The sequence below is a fragment of the Larus michahellis genome, chromosome 4, assembly GCF_964199755.1.
Source record: "Larus michahellis chromosome 4, bLarMic1.1, whole genome shotgun sequence".
NCBI lineage: Eukaryota > Metazoa > Chordata > Aves > Charadriiformes > Laridae > Larus > Larus michahellis.
Window position 1 is genome coordinate 17,618,045 of NC_133899.1, and position 23,197 is coordinate 17,641,241.

Genomic DNA, 23,197 nt, shown 5'->3' on the forward strand with positions numbered 1-23,197 from the left:
GGAGGAACGCACCGACAGCGGCTGGGCGACGGCCCGCGGGAACCGCGCCGGAGCTGCCGGCTTCCCCTTCCCCGGGACGATCCCCGGGGAAGCGCGGCGGTGGCCTCTCCTCAGCGGGGCCTGCCTAGCATCCCGGGCCCGGCCTCCGCCGGAGCCTCCAGAGTAAACGCGCCCGGGATTGGCTTCTGCTAGCCGAGGGGGCCATATTGGATCGGCTCACCCCGCCACTCGCACACCATTTTAGCGGCTTCGCGGCGGCTACCCCCGCCTTCCCCTCCCCGCTCAGGGCTGCCCCCTCCCACGGGGGCTGCGGCGTGAGGTGAAGGTGTCTCCGGGAAGGAAATTCGCACGCTCCCGTTTCCCCTCTCCGCCTCCCGCGCACACTCCTCCCTCCCTTCCCTGCGCACACCCCTTCCCCCGCTGGCCGCCTCACTCCGCCCTCTTCCTCCCTCCCGCCGCCGTCGGGCCCCCTCCAAACCCCCCCACAAGCCGCCGCCGGGCCTCCCCCCCCCTCCCTGAGGCGCCGTGTCAGCGCGCGGGCGGTGGCCAATCAGAGCGGGGGTGACAAATATGCAAATGTGCCCCCCGGCCCGTCCCCGCCGGTTCGCCGGGGCCGTGGCGCCCAGTGACTGAAACTTCGCCCGCCGACCGGCCGCCCCCCCTCCCCGCCACGGCCTGGCCCCCCCCCGGCCCGGCCTGGCCCGGCCCGGCCCTGCCTGCGCGGTGGGCGGCGGCGGGAGCCGAGCCAGTCACGCCGCGCCGCCCTCGCCCCGCGCCGCCGCCCGCCTCTCCCGGCCTGCGCCAGCCACCCGGTAAGTGCCGCCCTCGGGCCAGCGGCGCCCGGCGAGGGGGAGGGGGGGGGGACGCACACGGGGGGAATCCCCGAGGGGGGAGGGGAAGCCACTGCCGCCGCCGCGTCTGCCCGAGGCCGCCCCGGCGGGGAGCTGTCAGGCGCGGGGCATCTCCTCCTCCTCCTCCCCGCGCGTGTGCCTCCTGCCGGGCAGCGGCGGCGGCTCCAGGCGCTGCCGCCGCGTAATGGCGAACCCGGCGGTGAGTACGTGCGAAGGGGACGGGCTGCTCCCCGCCACCCCCGGAGCAGGCCGCGCTCCAGGTGCCGGAGACACCCGGCTGGCCCCGGCGCCCCCTCAGCTCCCCTCCCGCCGGGGGACGGCGCGGCGCGGCCTGCTCGCCGCCCGCCGCCGCGCCTCCACCCGCTTCCGCCCCTCGCCGACAACCGGCGGCGGAGCCCGGCGGGCGCGGAGCTCCTTGCCGGTCCCTCGCAGCTCCCCAGTGGAGGTGGGAGGAAGGAAGGGGGGGCGGTGGCGAGGCCAGCTTTTCTTCCTGAGGGGCGGTGGAGGGGTGGAGCGGGGTTCAGGCGGGGGCGCCCGGGGATGCGGTCCCCGCCGCCCCCATTCGCCCGTGCTCCGCGGCGGGGCTGAGGCGGCGGCGGCGCCGGGCCCAGGGGCTGCTGGCGGGCGGGGGCAAAGTTTGGAGGGGAGGAATTGGGCCTTCCCGAGGTAGCGGGGCGGGGGAGAGGCTGGATGTCCTGACCCGGGCCTCTTCCAGGTGAGAAGATGGCAGGCTGAGGGGAGGAGGGCTGGTCTCCCCCTCAGGGAAGCCGGAGGGAACGGCTGGATGTCCCTCTCGCCCCAGGCGAGGAGGTGGCAGGGGGTGGAAAGGGTTCTGGTGGGGGAAGGTAGAGCAAGAATATCCCCCACCACCTTATGTCGTTTAGGAAGGGGGCTGCGTGGCAGGGAAGGGATGTGGCACCCTCCCAAGCTGAAAAGCGGGAATGTTAGACCTGGTTTCCCCGCTATGCAAGAGAAGAGAGGTGGGCAGAGGGAGGAATTAAAATAATTTCCTAGGGCAAGTGAAAGCAGTAGGAGAAACAGTAGGAGAAAGACGAGCTGTGTTTAGCAGCCCACTGGCTTGGAGCCACACCAGCAGAAAATGTGGGAGTCCAGCAGAAAATGTGGGAGCCAGGGAAAGGAGTGTGGAAGGGGAGGGCCACTGTTGGGTGAGGTGTGTCTGGCAGAGGTGGAGGTGGGCATGTGGTCTGCTCTCCGTCTGGGCTGGAAGTTGTCTGGGTTGAGGAGAACTGGTGGCACATGGCCGCAGGTCCCCGCTGCATGGGTGGAGGCTTGGAAAGGGACTTGGCTGTGCAAGTGCAAGGTTGGAATTTATGGACTGGCATTTTCCAGGTAGGGGCTGCTGGCTGACTTCCTTTGGAGAGGACGAGGAGAGGGGATTTTGAGGCTAGCTCAGTACTCTGTATGTATAGCCCTGGGTGGGTAAGTGGCACGCATCTTTATTCTAGTGAAGTGGAGAACTTGCACTATTTCCTACTGAGGCTTAAAGCAGTGAAATGTTAAAACCTCTTCATTCCCTCTTTGCACACAAGTCTTTGTGAACAGGGATAAGAACCAGGTGAAGAGAGTCCAGAATTCTCTCATGTGGCTGTGTGGCTTTGACATCGAGGTTGGTGCATATGCTTTCGGTTCGTAAGAAATGGTTAGCACTCCTCACTGTCTTTGTATCATAAGTGCCTTGAATCGTTAGCAACTAAAAAACTTCCTTCAGCTTGTGAAAGTTGTTTAACTTCATCAGTCTGAGAAAATACAGCTCAGTCTCCCTCCCTTCTGAAGATCTGAACCCTTTCGTGTTATAATGCGTGCTCATGAGGGACAAAATAACAATCCGTGTAAAGGGATAAGGTTTCTAGTTCTCCTCTTGTGTCTTTTTGGAGACTTTGTAAGAAGTAGCCGTAAAATGTAATCCTCTTCCTCTCAAGAAAACTAGGCCCATCAGTCATAAGAGCTCTCTGCATCTGTTTATAAACATGTGTCATTTGACTCTATCAAGTTCCCATTTGGCAGGTGTGAGGTAAAATAATTATTTCACCTTGTTTTACATGTAATTATTTGTATGCAACTATAAATATGTTTAGCATTCAAGGCAGAATATTAACATTCAGTCATATTTAAGCAATATCTCGATTTTTAACCTGGCTCTGAATTTTAATTTATTGGTGCATAGATCAACTTTTTGCTATTTTCTTTCACAAGGTAAATATTTTAAAATTCATAATTGTTCCTATCTTGTACTTTGTTAAAGAATGAGTAGCAATTAGTATCTTTTGGCTTCACCTACTTGCAAAGTTTCTTCACACCTCCAACTAATAATGACTTTTTCACTGTTCCTGTATCTGTCAGATGAGGCTTCCAAAGCACCATGGACTTCAAGGCCCGGTTTTTGTAAACTAAAGAGCAAAAATTAATATACATGTTCTTGAAAGCTAACCAATTCAGGGACCCGTGTGCCAGGCCCTGTGTATAAATCAAGGGCACACAGAGAAGTTAGTGGGAAATAAGGTAGGATGTGAACATCAGTTATCAATAACTCTGTGGTTACTGCCAATTGTGAACTCTCTAACCTTAAAGTAAATGTGAAGCAGCTTTTTCTTCTTTTTTTTTTTTCCCATTGGTGGGTAAGCTACATCAATTTGCTTTGCACTTATAAGATTGTAAGGGCAGGCACATAGGTAGTTAAAATGCATCTGCGCTGGTTTAGTTTGTGCTAATTTGTTTAAGTTTAACTAAGTAGTTCAGTTTGTAAGAAGTTATGCTGCTCTTCATGATGAAGAGGTATTAGCCTATTTCACACAGCAAAACTGTCATTTTTACTGTAAAAAGAACTGCAATTTTAAGTCTCACAATTTTTCCAAAATTTTGAGGAGTCTCGGCACCTACTCATTTCACGTGAGCTGCTGGTGCTAAATGCTCCTGAAGATTAGTCCAAAAATTCAGTCACGGAGAAATGTTGATGAAAGCACAGCGTGGTTTTTAAAAAGTATTTTTAGTGATGTTATCTAAAAGATATATGACATGAACCACTACTAAGAGACTATAGAGACCCTAAAACAGGCATTGTTCTTTTGTTTCCCTTTATGAGAGACAAGTTAGTGATGAGGGCAGATTAAAACAAAAAGATTGACGCACTGCTTTAAAATTGCATTGTTCTTGCAACCCATAAAGTAAATAGGTACACTTTTGTTCTTACTTGCTTTATGTGGCTCATTGTGAGGTTATTTTTTTGGTGTATGTTACAATTTGAAAATACAAATTTTGCCTATAGTTAAAGTATACGTATCCTTCAAACACCTCAAAAGTACAGGTAAGCTCGACAATTATATATTTTATGAGTCAGGATTCCTTACAGTGCATTTCTTTCTTTTATATCAGTTTTGTAGTGTCCAAACGCTGCATCATTATCTGTCCTTGATACTTTTCATGCAGTTCAGGATGAGGAGAAGTTGGGTCTGATGGAGTTGAATGGTATGATCCTATTCATCACTGGATTGCAGTATTCTACTTTTTTCTGCCACTATGAATTAAATTCTCAGTAGCATTTGGTACTTATGTTCATAAATCATCCAGTTGAAATATTTTTCTGTATTTAACTGAAATCCGGTAACCCGTAGCACTCACTCGCTTTTCTAACCAGACTAGTTTTGTGGATACTTTCTGTTCTTCCACTGAGCTATCTTTATTTATCCTTTTAATGGTTTTTGTTCTATCAAACTATGGAGCTGTGAGCTTAATGAACATTTAGAAGTCTCGCACTCACTTATGCTCATGTCATATCTTCTAGTGCTCTTCCTGTAGTGAGAAATGGTGCTTCAGGACTGCCAGGTATCTGTGGACACATAAATGGGTGATGGAGAGACCACCTGTTTGTTTAGTGAAACATTCAAGAATTGATAGTTAGCCTTATTAGAAATATTTTAGGATATTCTTGAAGTATTCTCTTTCCCCTTCAGCAAAAGAAACTATGATGCTAAGAGGTAATTCTTTTGCTGATACAGCAACTACTGGAAAGAGCTTGCAGCTCTTGCTTTGGCTGAAGGAATAGCAGTGTTCTCATATTTTATCTGTCTGGCCAATTCATAAATGTGAGAGAGAGCTGGCCAAAAGTCAAACAGGCTAAACATGCGACTCTCTTATTTACAATAATGCGGGAAGGAGAGCTCTTTTTATAAGCTTTTTTTTTTCTAAAGTATTACTTGAAAAAAGTACAATGTGGTTTAGAATGACCATATTTTTGATTAACTGCAGTGTTGAAAACTTGCAGAAGACCAGCTCTAAATCAAACACTTTTCAACAATGTGGTTAGGGAAGCTATAGCTTGACTTCAGAAACATTAGCATCTTAGTACTACTTTCAAAACATGTTTATAGACCAGTATTCAGATGGATGGATACACGGCTACCTCTTAAAATGATCTTTAGTGATCAAGTAAAAGGCTACTTTTAGCAGCATCTTGGAACTGAGTTCCCCTTTCAATGCTGCCTTTACATTATGTTCGCTAACTAAGCTGCAAGAAACAAGTCACAAGGGAGGAAGCATTTTTTTATAAACTCAGAATTCAGCAGAAATATATTGGTATGACATGGTATCTGTCATTGGGCAAATGTGTTGAGATCTCCAATTTCATTCATACAGATTACTAAAGAGATACCAAATATTAATGTCTTTAGGCCGCCAGTGTACATGCATCTTTCTTTAAGATACATGTTTTTATTTTAATCTTAAATCAACAGCTAAAATTTGCAGTAAAGATGGAAAAATGTTCCCATCGTCCCCAGACAAATAGTACTTTTGACTTTCTTCTTTATCTGAGTCATATTAGAAAACATAGTAACTCTGGTTACCAAATTATTTCCTTCTGCAATGCATTCTTGGGCGCTTTTCCTTGTGTTGCATGAACGATATTAAAAGGTTGGTTCATTCTTTTCTGTTGATCACTGAAATTCAGGAATTCCTCCAAAATTTATTCTGCAAATGGGTCTTGAAGGGTAAATGATTTTGTTACATTTCATACTTAGCACCCTAATGAGGAAAGTTTTAAGCTTCAGAAAGATTGCATCTGTATAATGGCATGAAAATCTACCCATCTGATATTCTGTATGTTAGAAGAAAACTGAGAATTAAATAGGATATATTTTTGTTTTCAGTTACCCTGTAGTAAAGCCATTGCAGTTAGTGGCTTCTGCAAACATTAAACCCAGTGTTAGGTAAGACAATGGGCCTGATTCTGTATATTATGGTATTGCTGGCTTCAGCGTGTAGTTTTCGGAAGTATTTTTTGCTGGTTTTCAGAAGCTAAGCTAAAATTTAGCTTTAGAGAGATTTTCAGGTAAGTTTTTAAGAATTAATTCATAGATACCCTTAAGGGACAGATGGGTATTGTCCCGTTTCACTAGGGGAAGCTTTTTAAAATTCCACTTTGTCAGACTCCTGTGGCAGAGTATTGAAGTTACAGGAGAAGAAGCCTGGAGTCTGTCTATTGCAAGTGAATTCTGGAACTGTCCTGCATGTGCTGGAAGCCATGAAACAAGATGGAAAATGTTGTTTTGCTTGAGTTATCAGTTTTAATTTATTTCTTAACTCAAGAAGAGTATATTGAACAAGTCACAAACTCAGAGTGTCTTGCTTAACATGAGCTTGGGAGGGACTTCTTTGAAAAACTTTCATATCAAATCTCCTTAGATATAGTTCTTTATAAAAATAAAGAGGTTGTATGCAGCTTCTCTCTGAAAGGTATTGACTTCTGTTATGGGTGGAACTCCTTATGCTAGCTAACGTAGTATGGAGTGGGAAGGCTGAACCTGTTCTGTTCAATAGAATACTATCATGCTGTTCTAATCTGGTTGTGTTAAGACTTGAAATTGTTTGGGTTTTTTTTTCTAAATCTTCACAGAGAAGACTTCTCTGTTGGTCTGTACTGACTGATCCTGATCCATAGGCATCTGTAGAACGGACACGATCCTTTGCATTGTTCTAGTTGGTACTTCCAGGTTCTAAACTTGCAGTTGTTCACAAAGATGCCTATCAGGCTAGAACGTGAGAATTGTTAGAAGTTAGTGTATTGTCAGATTATGAATTGAAAGAGGGCTATGCTGTGAAGTCTTGCGTCTCTGATGGTTTGTAATGAAATCTTGGTTTAGGCCACATGTGAAAATGAGAAGGCTCTTTTCTGGTTTTCAATGCAAATCTTTCTCTACATCTTAAAATGGCAATGTAGTTCCTCAGGAGAGATACCAGAATTCAGAAATATATCTTGTAGGTCTAATTTAAGGTTATAATGCTGAAATTTAGGACAAAACTGTAGAAACTCTATAATGCTTACATCATAAATCTGAACAACACCAAGAGGATTTTCTTTTTAAACTTAAAAGGAAGCTTTTGTAACTGTCTTTCTAGTGACCATAAGTAAACTGTAAATTACAACTATGTTACACTGAATATGTTATTCTAACCCTTTTGACAACTAAAGAGGGCAAAAAGAGACATTCATATTCCGTACGGATATGCTAAGATTTGTGGGCAGATCTTTTAAAGAAAAAGATCGGGTTTTAGCAGTATTCAAACCTGAAGAAAAGAACATTGGGAAATTTTGTTACCAGCATTAGAAAAATAACCAGGGACTCACTGAAGTCCTGAAATTGGTGAAAGTCTTCACAGGTAAAATTTGGAGAAGCAAAATGGCAATAATGTTCAAAGAGCAGAACTGGTTGCTAGTACCTTCCTTCAGTAGTCTTGGGACCAAACCCCTAAGCTTCTTAACAGTTATTTTCAGTAAAATAAACTGACTCCAGGATAAACTATGTTCTTTTCAAGAAGGTTCTCCAAACTTTTGGTCCCTGTCTAGCTTGCAATCAACGGTAGCAAATTAGGATGTTGTCATTCCCTGTATTATTATTGTCCCTTTATTGCAATTAATGCCCGCAAAATAGAATGTGTGTATACACCTCAGCCATTTTAATGCAAGGTGTAATGGCTTTGTTTAAACTAACAAGAGGAAGGGTTAAAACTAAATTGGGAGGCTAGACAGTGAAGCAGCTACTGCATGCGTGTGTGCTTTGTTCTGCAGGCTGTGCTTTGAGGGCGATTACCTTTGGCAGAGGTGAAGAAGGTGGTTGAAAATAACAAACCGCTGCTAAATTTTCTAAAGGGCATTTGCAAAGATTGCAGCCATAGAAGTACACGAGGATTTTGTACAAAACTAAATAATCTTATTAGATTTACGTGATGTTTAAAAAAAAAAAACAAACACAGAAATTGGGGTAAAGTGATTATTCTAAACTAATTGGAATTAATAGTTTATTTCCTGTTACACTAATGTGTATAGAAGTCTGTGTTTTGGTGTCCAAAATGGGAAAGATTATAGTTCTTCAAAATATTTTACTAGTAATAGTAATGCTTTAGGATTCCGTCAAGAACATAAGGAAATCCATCTGTATGTAGGGAAATGTGTATTTTTCTTGTGGTATTTTATGAAGAAATTATATTAGTTGGGCTGTGGAAGTTAATTTTAAGAAAACTTTCTAAGATAGCTTAATATGTATTTAGGCATGCTTATAACAAATTTAGTTCTGTTTCTTTTTAGTAAGCTATAAGCTTTGTTGTATATCAGTGAAGTTTCCCAATTCAGGATTTAAAAGCAAGCAAAGGAGATTTACAGAACACTCTTTTACCGTATTATCTCATTGAACACGTGTGTGCGTATATATATGTGTATCTATATAGAATTAAAATATAGCAATATAGCTTATTTAAGAATCTCCGGAGATAGATCCCATTTTGTTTCTTAAGAAAGCTTTAAGTTCCTTTTTTTGTGTATATTTCTCTTTGGCACTTATTATAATCATCAGTGATTCTTCCGCCATCTGAAGTATTTCTTGTATTTTACATTTAGAATAATGTATCATAGATCTCTGACGAATGTATGTTTAGTTATATATGTTTTTTTCTTCTTTTCAACATAGGTTTTCTCAAACTTTTAAGTACTCCACAATTGTCTCCATATTGGAAGCTGTTCAAGCAAGTGGACACTGTCCTGAAGAGTAAGAAACATCTTTTTTTCTCTTTATTTTGAGGATTCATGAAGAATTCATTTGAGCAAGGATCTAAACCAGCTATGTTTTGGATAGCTGAGAATTTAAGACAGTGTTTGTATTATGGTAGTTGCAGTTAAATTATGTTTCTCTTTTTTTTGATGTTGAACTCTTACAGCTAGGAGAACTTACCTGATTGCAAGTTTTCAATTTTTCTTTATTCAGTAAAAAATAAATTTTTGAATGCTTCTATTCAGTTAATTTATATATTGTAAAACCTTTATACTATAACTTTGTTTAATCAACGAAGAACTTCTAAATAAACAGAAGTTTAGGAATTAAAAAATATATTGAAATGCTGCATAAAACCTGACAGTTAAATAATGTCAAACTTGATTCTACTTTCTGGATGTGAAGAGCACTTTTCCATAATGGGGGTTCTATTTGCATGATGGAAGTTCCAATATAGAAAAAGAGAATAACTTATGTACCAAATTAGTACCAAATACATTTTTTTACTGGAACATTGCAGACTTTTGGTAGGTCTTATAACCAGTTTATATCTTTGACATGTTACAACATTGTCTGAAAGATGTAGGGAGAAGAAAGAATCTTTGTGTTAAAATCTGCTTCTTAATGTAGTGATATATGCTCTCTTATATTTTAATAAAGATTAAAGGCTGAACTGTATTAATATTTTGCAAAGGTGATCTCCAGACGTCCCTTCCAACCCCTATCATTCTGTGTGTTTAAGAGTTTGTCACCAAGAAACTATATTTAGGGAGAGGGAAATGTATTTTTTGGAATTGGGGGATGCTTGGTGCCTTGGAGAGAACGGTCATTTTTTTGAAAAGGGCAGCATTGTTTCTGGAAAAACACACTGGTATAGAATGTAAGTTCATATCCTAGGTTTTTTATCTGTCTTTTAATGTTAGAGGGTGGCTTTGTTTGCTTTGAGGCGTTTACACACAGGCTCTAGAAGCCTTTACTTTCACCCCGTGCACATTTTCCTGTGAGCTGTGTAATGTTTTCAAGCCTCTTTCAGATTAAAAGAGAACGTCTTGAAGTTGAGCTCCTCTACCTACTGTTAAGGCAAAGAGTAGGATAAAACTGTCATGCAAGTATGCTCCCCTAGAAAGGCAGTGTCAGTTCCTATTGGCAAGTACATCTGTCAGTATGTAGTAGCAGACTGCGAGTAAATACAGGGCTCTTCGGATTGGCAGGTTTAAAACCTAACCTCAAAACCAGTGGGTTTTTTTTTTGGCCCTTATATTGTGTCTTAAAGCTGCCCTAAAACTTCTAATATTCTGTCACAGTCTGCCCGTCGACCTTAGATGTTTGTAGGGATGGGGTGGTTTGTTTTTTTTTTTTTCAGTGGTCCTACAAAGTGGGCACTTTAATCACTTTAATTGTCCATTTCTCAGACATTTACAAAATCATGGCTACTAATGATTGTGTATCAATTCCGCTGTTCTTGCTTTTGTGGTATCTATTAAATTTTTGAGTTTATTGTATTTGAATATATACTCCTGAAGTTGGTTATTGTGTGACTTGTTTAACATGTTTCCTTTTCAGGTCTCTAATGATGAGGTATCCATCTGGATTTAAAGCACATCTCTGAGCTTCTTAATTCTTCATTGAAGAGATGTGTTCTATATTCACGGGTAAGAATATGTTTTTATCTTGATTTGGGCCATTTTCTTAAATATCTTGTGATACATTTTTAATTTAGAAGATTTCACCAACTTATTTTTATGTCTTATAGGTTAATCAGATACTTATTGTAGTATAGGGTTCTTTAGGTGCCTGTGCTAGCTCTTAATTTTGACCCAAGCTAATTATTAAATGTTGGAGTTCATATATTTAAGTATCAGTGCTCTAACTAAATCACTCTTAGTATTGCAGCTAGAGAAGCAGCATGGTGATATATAGATAAATAATTTAAAAACTGGTCTTTGATTTGAGATTCCTTTTCTGATTATATACAACAGTTCTACAGACTTTAATTGGGCATCTCACCATACGTTTTTTTGAATTTGGAGTTTTGAGAAGAAAGAAACTCCATCCTGAAAAGCAGCAAAAGAGAGGATGTGAATTTTGTGAAATAAAAACAACACCACTTTTTTTTTCAATAATATAAACGATATTTCATCTGAAGAAACTTGGTGGCATTACACACACCCACTTCAAAACAGTAGGAACAGAACAACCACAAAAATCTTACTAGAAAATATGGATTTTTCTAAATGCTACTAGGATTTTTAATTTTTGTGGGTCTCTAAATAAAACAGCTAGGATTATTTCATACATTACAGAATTTATTATAATGTGTTCTCTCTATTATATTAAGCACTGTTTGCTGAAATACCATTTTGAGATTTTATGAATTTACCTTTAGTTAAAAATTAATGTTAAAATGGATCTCTCAAAGAAGTATCTCAGAATGCTGTGGGACATTCTGATACCAGGCTGTTTTCTACAGAGAGTTGGGTGATATACTTTCTCTTTGGCAGGGTTTTGCTCTGTTCAGCTTAAGCAAAGCTGCTCTCAATAAAGAAGCTGTCCCATTCACAGTGAAGGCAAACATCTTTGAGAATGGTAGAAATTTGTCTTTAGTTGCATTGAAAGATGGGTTGTCTTTCCAAGTGAAATGCCATTTGTCATGTTGGTTGACTTGAACTTTTATGACTGAGCATAACAATTGACAGTTATTGAATTATTTTTTTTCTATAAATCATTAATATTTATTTCCCAGATGCAACTTGCTTCAGCAGAAAGTAGGAGAGGTGGTAGAAGGGAGTTTGTGCATGTCTGGGGAGTAGAGGGGTAAAGAGTTACATGAGGTGTTCGGTGCTAGCAAAAGAAGTGTAGGTATGAGAACAGACTACTAGGAATTATTATTGTTGCGGCACACACAAGCCGGTTTGCTCCAGTCTTATGCTCTTACTCAAGAGTTGGAACTGTAGCCATGGACTGGGACCTAGTCCTGAGAACTTAATTTAGGATCATCAGTTTCAAATCTTTCTCTTCCTAATCTTCAAATCAAAGTACGAGGTACTTGAGTTATCTTTTGAGTATTTAGCGTGATGTCTGTGAACTCTGTAGCAGAATAGAATAATAAACAAAATCAGTATGTTGAGGATGATTTTACTAAAAGGCTGTCTCACTACTAGAAAATAATTATAAATGCTTATCAACGAAAAGCAATTTTAAAATAAAATAATGCATATTTAGCTATATAACTGGATGTGTGCATCTTTAGTTAATGAAACAAGCTACTCAAATAAGTTTTCTCCTAATTTTAGTGATAACAATAAGAGATCAGTTATGACTGTCTTGTGTTTACCCCTTCTGTGTTCCTTACCTGTAGTCTGGATTTCTGTTGTGTCATGCTTTTATATGACTTCAGTTTTAATTCCTTCTGTCTATGAACTATCCCTGGCGTCTTTCTGAGATCGTTTCTGTTATTTGTCTGGATAGATGTTGTTTCAACTTCTGTGAAAAATGGCCAGCAAAGTCACTGACTTGCTTTTACCTATGGTACTGTCACACATCAGCCATGCGAAGGATTGATACTTAGTCTATCAAAGTATAAAAGTGTGGATGTCATGGTAATGTGCTGAATCTTTACCTGATTTACTTGCTTATAACTAGAGTAGCTCGTTTTCTGTTGTTACTTCATCAAAAGTAATCAACAATGCAATTAATGAAATAAAACACATAAGTAGTATTTATTATCTTGTATTTTACTGCTACTCCCACTTCATTTTTTTGAAAGCAAAATTTGATATCTTCGTTCAATTCTGTTTTCTTATGTTTTCGTTCTTTTTTGATGTATTCTGTAAATAAATTTTTATTTCCTTTTCTTCTGGTCTTTAAATCTTGTACCATTCCCTTCGTTTCTGTTCTTGCTTGTGTCTGTTAACTCCAGCTTGTCCTTTTACAACTCAGATCTATCCCCATGCTAGTATAAAATTTCTTCTTGGTCTTTATTTCTGAAAAGAATAAAGGGTTGTTATTAAACTCTGATGAGCAACCAAAATGGAGGAGGTGTCTTCCTGCCCCATGCCCCCCTGACACACACAAGCTTTGCAAGGAGTTGCATTAACATGAAACCTCAGTTTTCTAACCTAGCTCTGGTATGTATTCATTCTTCTTGCACACACGCTTAAGGAAAGGAAACAAACTCGGTTGAGTGTAGCCAGTTTCATTTCTAAGCGGTTTTGAATGTAACAGGTGAAATTTCAAAAAGATCTTAAAGTTTAAAGAAGTTAGAATTACAGTAGTAGTACATGAGAGCTGCTTTTGCAGATTAAGAGGAGCAACAATAACGCATTGCTTTATATTCTGTTTGTAATGGAAAAGATAGTTTTAGACCGTACAGACTGCAACATTGTTTTTTAAATGAAAAATATGCGTTATGCAGAGATCAGTATTTTTTCATTCACTTGGACTCGTAACATCTATTTTAATACCATTTCTCCTGTTCTAATACGTTGGTTTAAATCCTTAATTTAAAATAGATCTCTTAATGTTAAGAATTAGTAGATTAAAGAAAGTATAGGTGTTCAGTTTAATGAGTAATGACCAGACAAAAAAAAAATCAAGAGCTGGGAGATGTTTCTGTTCTGATTCAAGTATGTTTGCAGAATAACTTAATACTTCTTGGGGAAAATGCTGTGGTTTTGTGCGAGACATCAAATCATACAGGTGTCAGTCTGAAAAAATTTACTGTTTAAATTCTAGATGCTTTAGCGTATCTGAAGATGTCAAACCTTGAAATGTGTTTCACCTTAGCTTGGGGGATACTGTTGATGTTTGCTGGTAATCTCAGAAAAGTTCATGTTATTTAAAAAAAAAAACAAACATTTTTTTTCAGAATAGTGTGTCTAACGTATGATTTTGTTATATAGCTGTTATGTAGTAGTTACCCTGTAATAGTAGTAGTAGTTCCTGTCAGTTTTCTACATAAAATCAGCTTTATTGGTACAAAGTTGAGTTTAAAACACCAAGGGAGAAACTAAATACTAGTAAGAAATATTGATGAATGCCCCTGTGTTCCATTATATGGAAAAAACAAAAAACAAAACAAAAAACCAAAACAAAACCCACTGCAGAAAATTCTAAATTTACCAAATGTCCTGTAGTTGGTAAATATTGTTGAAGCAATTGTAGCTGACAGGGGGCAGTAACTTCTTGAATTCAAGTGCAACAACTGTAGTCTTCAGATTGCTTTGTCAGGTTGTACCTGTATTGTGGTGCTCGTTTTATTGTCTACAATTGGTCCAAGCAGTTCTTAGGCATTGATGTTGTAGAAAGCTCTTGATAACTTTAAGCTGGGTAAAGATTAATATTAAATCAGTATACAAGAACGGTGGAGAATTCAGATGTACAAGGCATTAGAATTAATTTAGTTTTTACAAGAAGTGTAACCTCATCAAATTCTCAATGTAAGAGGGCACAAAGATGTCAAATTGCATCTACGAAGAGAAATCAAACTCTAGATTGCTGTAAAGTGGAATTATTTACCATAACAGTGATTTCTTGTGGTGAAATGCTGAGTTTTGACAAAGCAAAAATTTGCCTCTTTCAGGAAGAAGGAAGAGCTCTTTTTCCTCTTCTTATTTTTTTTTTTTTTAACACATTCTGCTTCTTTTAGTGTAGATTGCATTATTGAGTAGGGATTCAAAACTAGTTTCCCCATTGTGATTAAAATGCAGCTCCAATAGGAGCTTCTTCCGTGAGAAGTATTTTGGAACTGGTACAACAAAACGCTGCCTGCCATTGCATTGTTAAACTTGTAGTTGTCAAGTCCAATAGATGAAAGTCTTCAAAACTTTTATTTCTTTGAATGCTTTTCTGCAACTTGACACCTAAAACCATGCCCACGTCATCTGTCTGGATCCTGATGTTGGTTTATCATCTGTTGGAAGGTGTTTGATACTGGGAAAATCTTTCTGTTGCTGTTAATCATAAGTAGACAACTTAATCAGTATTAGAAGATAATGTGGTCTAATTTATTTTAGTGCTTCCTTTAACTTGGGACTTCAGGAAGTCCTAAATTTAAGCAGTGCATCATCTCGAATCCATGGCTACTTTGCTGTGCTAAGCTGTCACCTTCCTAAGCTTCTCTTCCATTTTTATAGCATGCTTCTTCTCTATACTCATAGTAATTAACACCCATACCAATTCATACTTGACAGATGTCACCAGCTGGTGTCTTTCAGTGTGATACAAGATCCGTCTGTCCTTTTTCTGTGTAGACTAGAAGTTTTATAAACCCAAATCCTCAATGAGGTTTATTAATTTAGGTGAGGCTTTATTCTGACTATGGTCACAACACTTGCTGTGGACTAGCAGTATAAGCAGAACAAGTTTTCATCAGCTTGTCAAAGGCTACTTTGTACTTAATTGGCTCACATGAACCTTGTCCATAAGAGAGTATTTCACATTTCCAGGGTGTTCATTTCTGGAAGGCTCCTATACTTATTTTATTCTTAGCAGAATTCATTAATGAAGAATTGGAATCGAAGTAGAGGAGGAGAGCATGAAGGTAATAGGGTCAGGTGGCTCTTTTCTTTCCTTTTTTCTTTATAGTAATTAGATACATATATTGACAGGATAAAGGAGTAATTATTCCATGAAGATACTCATTTAAAGTGATTGCTCCTCTATTTTAGAGGTTTACTAGTTGGTATCTGGGGAGGTAAATTATCATAGAGTCACACTTTCATTCATTTCTCATTTTGTTTGGTTAAACTAAAAATGTGTAAGTTTTTAGGCTAAAGTTAAACTAACCATCCTTCTCAGCTCCCCTTGCCTGAAATCGCTGATTGCAAACTTTGATTCATTGTTGATCAGTCAGTGATACTCTGAATATAAAAAACTTGTGTTTCAAAACATAGGCGTGTAAACTCTGGTGAACCAAAGATAGTTCTTTTCCTGTCTTTATTGTTGAATGTATCACTGTATTCATCCTCTTGTCTTTCTTTTAAATAAGAGTTCTAGTATGTTTTTGAGATAAAAAAACAATTTTTCAGAATCTTACTTAATATAACTTAAATAGAAGAAACAGAGTATCTCAGCTTTTCCTATTGAAGTCATGGTAGCTTTGTTTTTAAATGTAGTTTATAACCTCTCAAGTTTCTTGTTTAAATATACAGAACTGCCGCGTACATTTTATGTATTATACGATTTCTTTCTACAAGCAAATTTTCATTCTGGACTGCTAAAACCACAATTCTGTTACAATTTGGTAGTTTTCATGAAAAAGGCAGAGGAGAATCTAAAATTGGCCTTGAGTAATAGAGCAAACAGAATGAAAAAATTGAAACCATTACATTTAAAACATCAAATATTACTTTAATTACGTAAGGCACAGAAACAATAAATACTGCACAGGGCACCAAGTATAAGCAAAAATAATTGATTTGTGGTTTAACTAAACTGTGAAGTTAGGAAAGCAAAATACCAAAAATCCATAGAATTGTTGGGGGCGGGAAGAAGCGATGAAGAGAGTCATGGAAGTAATTTTTATCTTTTTCTTTTTTTCTCCCCTCCCATAGGATGCTTTAACACTTTAAGACGAATGTTTCATGAGAAGCACTGATGGATGTTGTCATGCCTTGGATAAGGTGGTGACCGCTGGATGTCATTTGTTTCTGTTCACTGCAGAGAGCCAAAATTGACTCCATTTGGAGTTGAGAGAAAAAGCAGTACAGACCTATCAAGATGACTGATCCTATGATGGATTTTTTTGATGACGCCAATCTTTTTAGTGAGACTTTAGAAGGTTTGTCAGATGATGCCTTTGTTCAACCTGGACCTGTTTCACTTGTTGATGAATTGAATTTGGGTGCAGAATTTGAACCTTTGCACATAGACTCATTGAACCATGTGCAAGATGCTCAAAATTCACAAAAGATGAGTGAGTTTGATCAGCTGAATCAGTATGATTCACTGAAACTTCACTCAGTAAATCAGTCTTTTAATAGCTCAGCTGACAACGTCTTATCACCACACTCTCAATTCAATTGCTCACCAATTCATCCGCAAAACCAGTCTAATGGGATGTTTCCAGATGTGGCTGATGGTAGTCCTATGTGGGGTCACCAAACTGCCACAACTGTTTCGAATCAAAATGGGTCCCCCTTTCACCAAGGACATTCTCAGTCTATGCAGCAAAACAAAAGCTTTGTAGCACACCATGACTTTGCCTTATATCAGGCTAATGAACCGCAGCATCAGTGTGCCTCGCTACGGTCGCAACAAAGCAGAAACAACGCAGGGCAAGATGCTCTGAGCCAGCCAAAAGACTTCATGGAAGTTAATGTATCTACTTCTCACAGAGTCAGTGTTAACCACCCACCTCCGGTTTCTAATCCATCAACTTCACAGCAGCCTCTGTCTGTTCAACAGTTTTCTCAAACTGCAAGTGCTTCGATACATTTTTGTGGGAATCAAGAAGGAAATTTCGACGGACAGTCCCCAACTATTACTCCATGTTCTGTCAATAATAGCCAACAATTTTCATCTCCTTATTCTTACTCTAATAACCACATTTCTCCAACCAGCCTTCTTCAGTCTACAACAGCTCTTTCTACTACCCAACAGACACACTCTATCTCTGACTTCACTGGAAGCGATGCCTTTACATCTCAAACAGGGACCAAGCAAGAAACAACTGAGCACATGTTGAATCCTAATACGCCTTTGAATTCAAGTAGTTTTCAAATGTTGCATTCTGCACATCCTCAGGGCAACTTTAGTAGTTCAAAACTCTCTCCTGTGAATATTAGTTTTCCGGCTTCTGCTGGTTCTGCTTCTCAGATAAGCCATTTCGCTGACCCTATTGAAAGCAACGGTTTTACATCTTTAGATGATAACTTACTTCATCAAGTCGAGACTCATAATGAACCGTTTTCAGGACTTGACCCGGATGACCTCCTTCAGGAAGACCTTCTGCCACAGTTTGATGATTCTGCATTTGTTCAGGATAGCACAAGCCATGTTTTAGAGCATGACCTGGAACATCATATAACGCCACCCCAAGTAACACAGTCGTCTGATCTTGTTGGGGCACAGTCTCAGAGTCAGATCCATCCTTGGCATTCTTCAGTTTCTAATCAGCACCTGCAAGGCCGAAGCCGTGTAACCTTACAAGGACAGGTATGTAGGGATTTGGGGGGTGAGGGTTTGAGCTGTTTGATTGGATTGATCTGGTGAAATGAATAATAGTTGACTGGCGCTTGTGCCAAAGTGTGATAACTGAAGTCTCTGAGCTGTTGTTATTTAACCCTGAAGAAGTCTAGGTAACTGCTAGTTTAGGAAGAATAAACCCCTGTTGATGCAGACCTTGCTTTCTCCTGTTGTTTTCTTACCATTGTAGAAAACAAGGTTTATATGACCTGAAATATTTAATCAGAGAAAATGGTGCTGGTCCATCTACTGTTTATATTTCCCAAGTACAGCAGAGAAAATTGGTGGTTTTATGATTTTTGGTGCAGATATAATGGTTTATTGTCTTTTAAAGTGCTTATAGGAATATATTTTCAAGAGCTTTCATACGGCTTGTGTGGCTGATTTCCTGCAAGTATTGCACGGGTTTTGTTGTTACTTGGTCCTTTGCTTGGTGTCTTTGTGGTCATGCTCATTGGATAAAAATACAAACTTTCTTGTTTTGTTTTTGATAAGATTAATAATAATAGAAAACATAGAAAAGGCTATGCTTATGTTTGATTTTGTTACTTTTGGCTTAACCAAAAAAACCCCTGCAGTCGTTTGAGCGTAACATGCACTACTTCTGCACATATTAAAGCTCTCTGCAAGGAGGACAAGAGAGCATAAAAATTGTATTATACTTTTTCAATGGTATACAGGAGCGCTTTTTGGATTATCTGAGAAATTTAAAATTGTGTGAGCATTGAAGGGTTCAGAAAGACAATCCCTCAGCCTGTTTCTTAGGTGTGCTTTCTCATAACATACGTAATGTAGTGAATTTTCAAATAGTTTTAATTGAGATATTAAGTAGTCTTTTTTAATGCTGACCTTTATCTTCATCTGTATCATCATCTTCTCATTTATAGGAAGTGTATAAGTGTCAATAAATTGAAATATAGACTGGTGCTTCTGGATTGCTTTGGTCTCTGAAGAGAGTAGCTAAGCTTTTCAAAAACAAACAAAATAGGGCAAGTGAAGTTATGTTTTTCACAATACTGTAACCAGCAAAATCCTGTTATTACAGCTAGAAACCTCAGCATATGCGACGTTCTTGCAAATTTTTCAGCTCAAAAAATTCCGAAATCAAAAGAAAATACATCTTGAATTTAGGAGAGACTTAATAACCAAAGGTACAAATAATTATTCTTTCAGTTTTTAAAACGTATCAGTCTTTAAAGCTATAGCTATGGTTTTGGAGACTGGTGGCTTTCCTTGTTAATGCTTGAAGAGTGATTTCAGTGACAGCATTACCTGTAAATTAGTACTTCAAAATCATCACAGTTTGGCACTGCTTGGTAGCTTCCAGCTCAAATTCGATTTGACAGGAATGACTGAAACTTCTTCAGCTAGCTGGTTTGGCAGAAGGAGCTGTAGCTTCTGTATGAAAAATGCTTGTATTCAACTGCCATTGCTGGTTGTCTAGGGTTTCCAAAATTGTGAGACTGTCTGTTGAAATCCAGGTACATGTGAACAGTGAAAGTATCTTGTATTTGTGAAAGGAAAGGGAATATAAGCGCCTTCTAATTTTCAACCTGTGCATTTGGAAATAGAGGCAACTCTAACATCAAATATATACATGCAGAAAGCTGTAAAAAGGGTGTAATAACTATATTCTCTCTACCTGAGAATACAGAATGGTGTCTTATTGGGGGAAAAAAATTATTGGGAAGGAAAGGAACGTAACCACTGACTCTTGATTCTACTTAGTTTGCAGGACACTGGGCTGTGAAGGGGGCAATGTAACACTTTTTTTCCCCCCCCCTTTAATTTTATGTCATCAGTGTAGAGATAAGGTTTTAACACACGTAATCTTTGGTGTCAGTTCAGTAGATTGCTTCTCCATTACAACTTCTGCTTATGTTTATGGAGCATGTAACTTTCAATTCCTACGAGTGAAACTTCTGTAAAATTGTGGTGTGACGTTAATAGAACTTGTATATGGCTCTGTATTTGAGATTAGCGTGATTAACTGAATGATGCGGTAGATGTATTCTGTTGGTTTTGATAAACATTTCTTACTTTCTAGGCCGGGGAGGGGGAAGAAGAGGGCACAGCCCAAGTAGCTACTCTTGTCAGTTATGTTGGTAACCTAAAGACAGATGGTATAGTAGCTACGGGGGAAATGTGCTGCTGTCTCTGACTGTGTGTACAGTGCTGCAGGCGGAGCAGCGCACAGGTTCCCTGACGGCGAGCGCAATGGCAGAACCCAGAGCTGCCACCAGCAGCGTGGAGGCTGGTGGTCTCCCAGGAGTGGGCTTCACCATGGGGTGAAGGGTGAAGAGGAAGCAGATTCCAGGAAAAGTGCAGGTGGTGGCGAGAAATCCAGGGGTTAGCATCGTGTTTGAGGAGCGTGTGGGATACAAGCCAGGCAGTGAAAAGTAGGCCTAATAAAATTTTCCAGTGCTGTGACTTTGCTGTTGCATACATCAGAACTTTCAAGACTTGTTTCAATCTCGTTGACATCAGTTTTAGTGCTTTATTTTGTATCTAGGAATAAAGGGAAAGTTCTAACACCAGTGGAGAGTGTCGGAAGTGTTTGGGGGGTTGGGTTTTGGTTTTATCGTGCTGTGAAAATAAGGCAACTTTACAGTATTTAAACTTTTTTTTATGCTTTTCCCCTGGAACTTTGAGATGAAACAGACAGAAAACAGTTATAAAACTGCTTGGTTTGGTTTTTATTATTTTAGGGTATGCAATAAATTGGATTCTGACCTTGAGTTTATCTAATCAGACAGATGTTTAATGTTTCCTTCAGAAACTGGTTGTGAAGCGGTAGCTGTCAAACTGTTGCGAGGAATGTATTGATGGGGGAGTGACAGAAGCAAACAATGTAGAAGTCTCTGTAAATCCGCAGTGTATGTCATATGAATAGTAATAGAAAAAGTACAGCAATTACTGAAGAAGTGTTTCAGATCTGTCTTTCATCTGATTACAATCCTAAGAGGGGGTTTTAGTTCTAATTCTCACTTCTATTCTTTGATCACTTTGTAGAATTTAGAGTTCAAGATGAGTTTGTTCTGTTCACGCTTTTTCCACCTGTGTGTAGTTGAATCAGAGAGGAAGAAGGTGGGGTAAGGGACTGGAGGGAACATTAATCTTACTGAAACTGGTTATTTTTAGGCTAGGAGTTAGGTGGGAAGAGACTTTGGTAACTTCCATGTGTTAAGGTGAAAGTTTATTGTTTAACAAGACAATGTCTCATACTGGCTTTTGTACGTGTTAAGGAAGCAATTACTAGTGGATTTAACTATTTTCATCAGTTTCACTTTGATAATGATTGAGGGTTTTCCAGAAAGGAAAGCTTTTTATGTTATGAAATAGTTAATGAAGTGTAGCTCTTGGAGTGGACCCAACATCAGACAACCCAAGATCTTTAACTACAGTTATGCTGAGGTTATTTAAAACTAAGAAAGAACATTAAATACTTGTTTTGTTATTTGAAAGCAAGCATACTCATCACATTTTTGCCGTACAGCTATTCTTTAATAGAAATTAATTTAAAAATTAATAGAATCTGTTCAGTGTAATAATACTGCAGAATTAAAAACAATCTAGAATGTCTTATGCTGGTATTATACTTTCTGTGCCTGCTGTAATTAGGTTATAATTGTAAATAAATTGTGCCTCTTAATTTTACATCATGCATTTTTCATCAGTTAGTTTGAGGACAGAAAGTGAAGCGGAGAAACAGACTGAAGATTCATGTAGCCTCAGCTTTGATTAATATAACACTTCTGATCTTTTTAACTCCACTTAAAACTGTTTTGAGTTTGCTAAAGCTAAATAATCTATTTGCTTTTCATAAGGTTGAAAAAAGACAACAAAAATACGGGCTTCAATATTCAGCTCTGCATGTTTAGAAGAAAAAGGAAGTTGGAAAGATAATCTGAAGTATAAACTGTCTTAAGAGAAGTTTACAACCATCTCACTGTACATGTTATTTTGTAATAATGGTTTTAATGTCTTCCGGCAACATACATGAATGCACAATAATTGAAATTAAACAGGACAATAATATTCTATTAATAATCTTAAGTGCTATAGGACAAGGTGGTACTTTTAGTTCTTAAATCAGGTGAATCTTTTTTCCTTGTTGTGACTAAAAGTCTGACACCTAACTTGATAATTCAGTATATTCATTAATTCCAGTATCTTGCTGCAAGTGCTTTTGTGCTTGCAAGCACGAGCTTTCCTACCACTTGTTTTATAGCAACAGAGGACACTGTAGTTTTGGAGTGAATTTGTCTTGCCCTTGTTGAAAGTTTAGCAAAGAAAGCCTGGTCATTGTAGATGATTGCTTGGTTGGGGTCGTACCCTAGGACATGCCTATAAATCAGAATGCCCTAACCTCATAGATGAGCGTGTCATCAGAGATGGAAATAAGTTTCATCTGGTCAAAGTTCAGGCTTATGTGCTGTTGAGATGCATGTCCTGCATAGTCACAGGCCTTTCACCTCTCACTCTGTTCGCAGGTGCCTCCCTCTTGTATCAACTCTAAATTGACTGTAGACAACTCTAAATTGACAACTATCCCTTGGATTATTCTACTTGTAAACCATTTTTTTATGACAGAAATACATGCTAAGCAGTGATGTGTTTTCTTGGCTAGTTATGGTAGGTACAAGAAGACAATTACTTGGTAGATACGGAAAACGTATAAAAGTCAGGAATGTAAGTTATTTGTCAGAGTGTATTTCTTGCGTTCTGTATAGTTTAATTTTAAGGGAGCCTGTAATGAGAAATATTTTAAAGTAATGAACTGATCACACTATGTATAAATTCTTTGTCACACTGTATATAAATTCTTTGTAGAAAAGATTGGCTATTTTACATAGTAAGTGTATAGGATATGGCTCCTAAGCGTTGGTAAAATACAAGACTGTAAAATTATGATACTGTTATATATATTGCTTGTGAAGCTGTGGATGGCAGTTTTCAGTGGGACTGAGCGTAATAAAATACGTCTTAAAATTTACCCTACTTTGCGTCATCTGAAAACTGAAATCTAGATGTCTGTTCAGTAAGCATTTGTGTTTGGGGGTAGAGCATTAAAAGTGGTATCTTGTAATCCTGAAATGTAAA

At 39.3% G+C, this 23,197-nt stretch overlaps 1 protein-coding gene across 8 annotated transcripts in view; it reads left to right on the forward strand.

Annotated features, from left to right (window-relative positions):
• The first annotated feature begins 680 nt into the window (after window positions 1–680).
• CHD9 (chromodomain helicase DNA binding protein 9) overlaps window positions 681–23,197 on the forward strand; it is a 94,662-nt gene continuing 72,145 nt past the window's right edge. For 5 of the 8 annotated variants that reach the window (XM_074583121.1, XM_074583124.1, XM_074583126.1 and 2 more), the window contains exons 1-4: window positions 859–1,050; window positions 8,828–8,905; window positions 10,472–10,560; window positions 16,462–18,064. In XM_074583121.1, the coding sequence (XP_074439222.1) occupies window positions 16,628–18,064 (1,437 nt within the window). In that variant the 5' untranslated portion in view covers window positions 859–1,050; window positions 8,828–8,905; window positions 10,472–10,560; window positions 16,462–16,627. Of the gene's footprint in view, window positions 813–858; window positions 1,051–8,827; window positions 8,906–10,471; window positions 10,561–16,461; window positions 18,065–20,448; window positions 20,455–23,197 lie in introns of those variants that run through there. The other 3 variants (XM_074583122.1, XM_074583132.1, XM_074583127.1) reach the window with 3 other exon arrangements.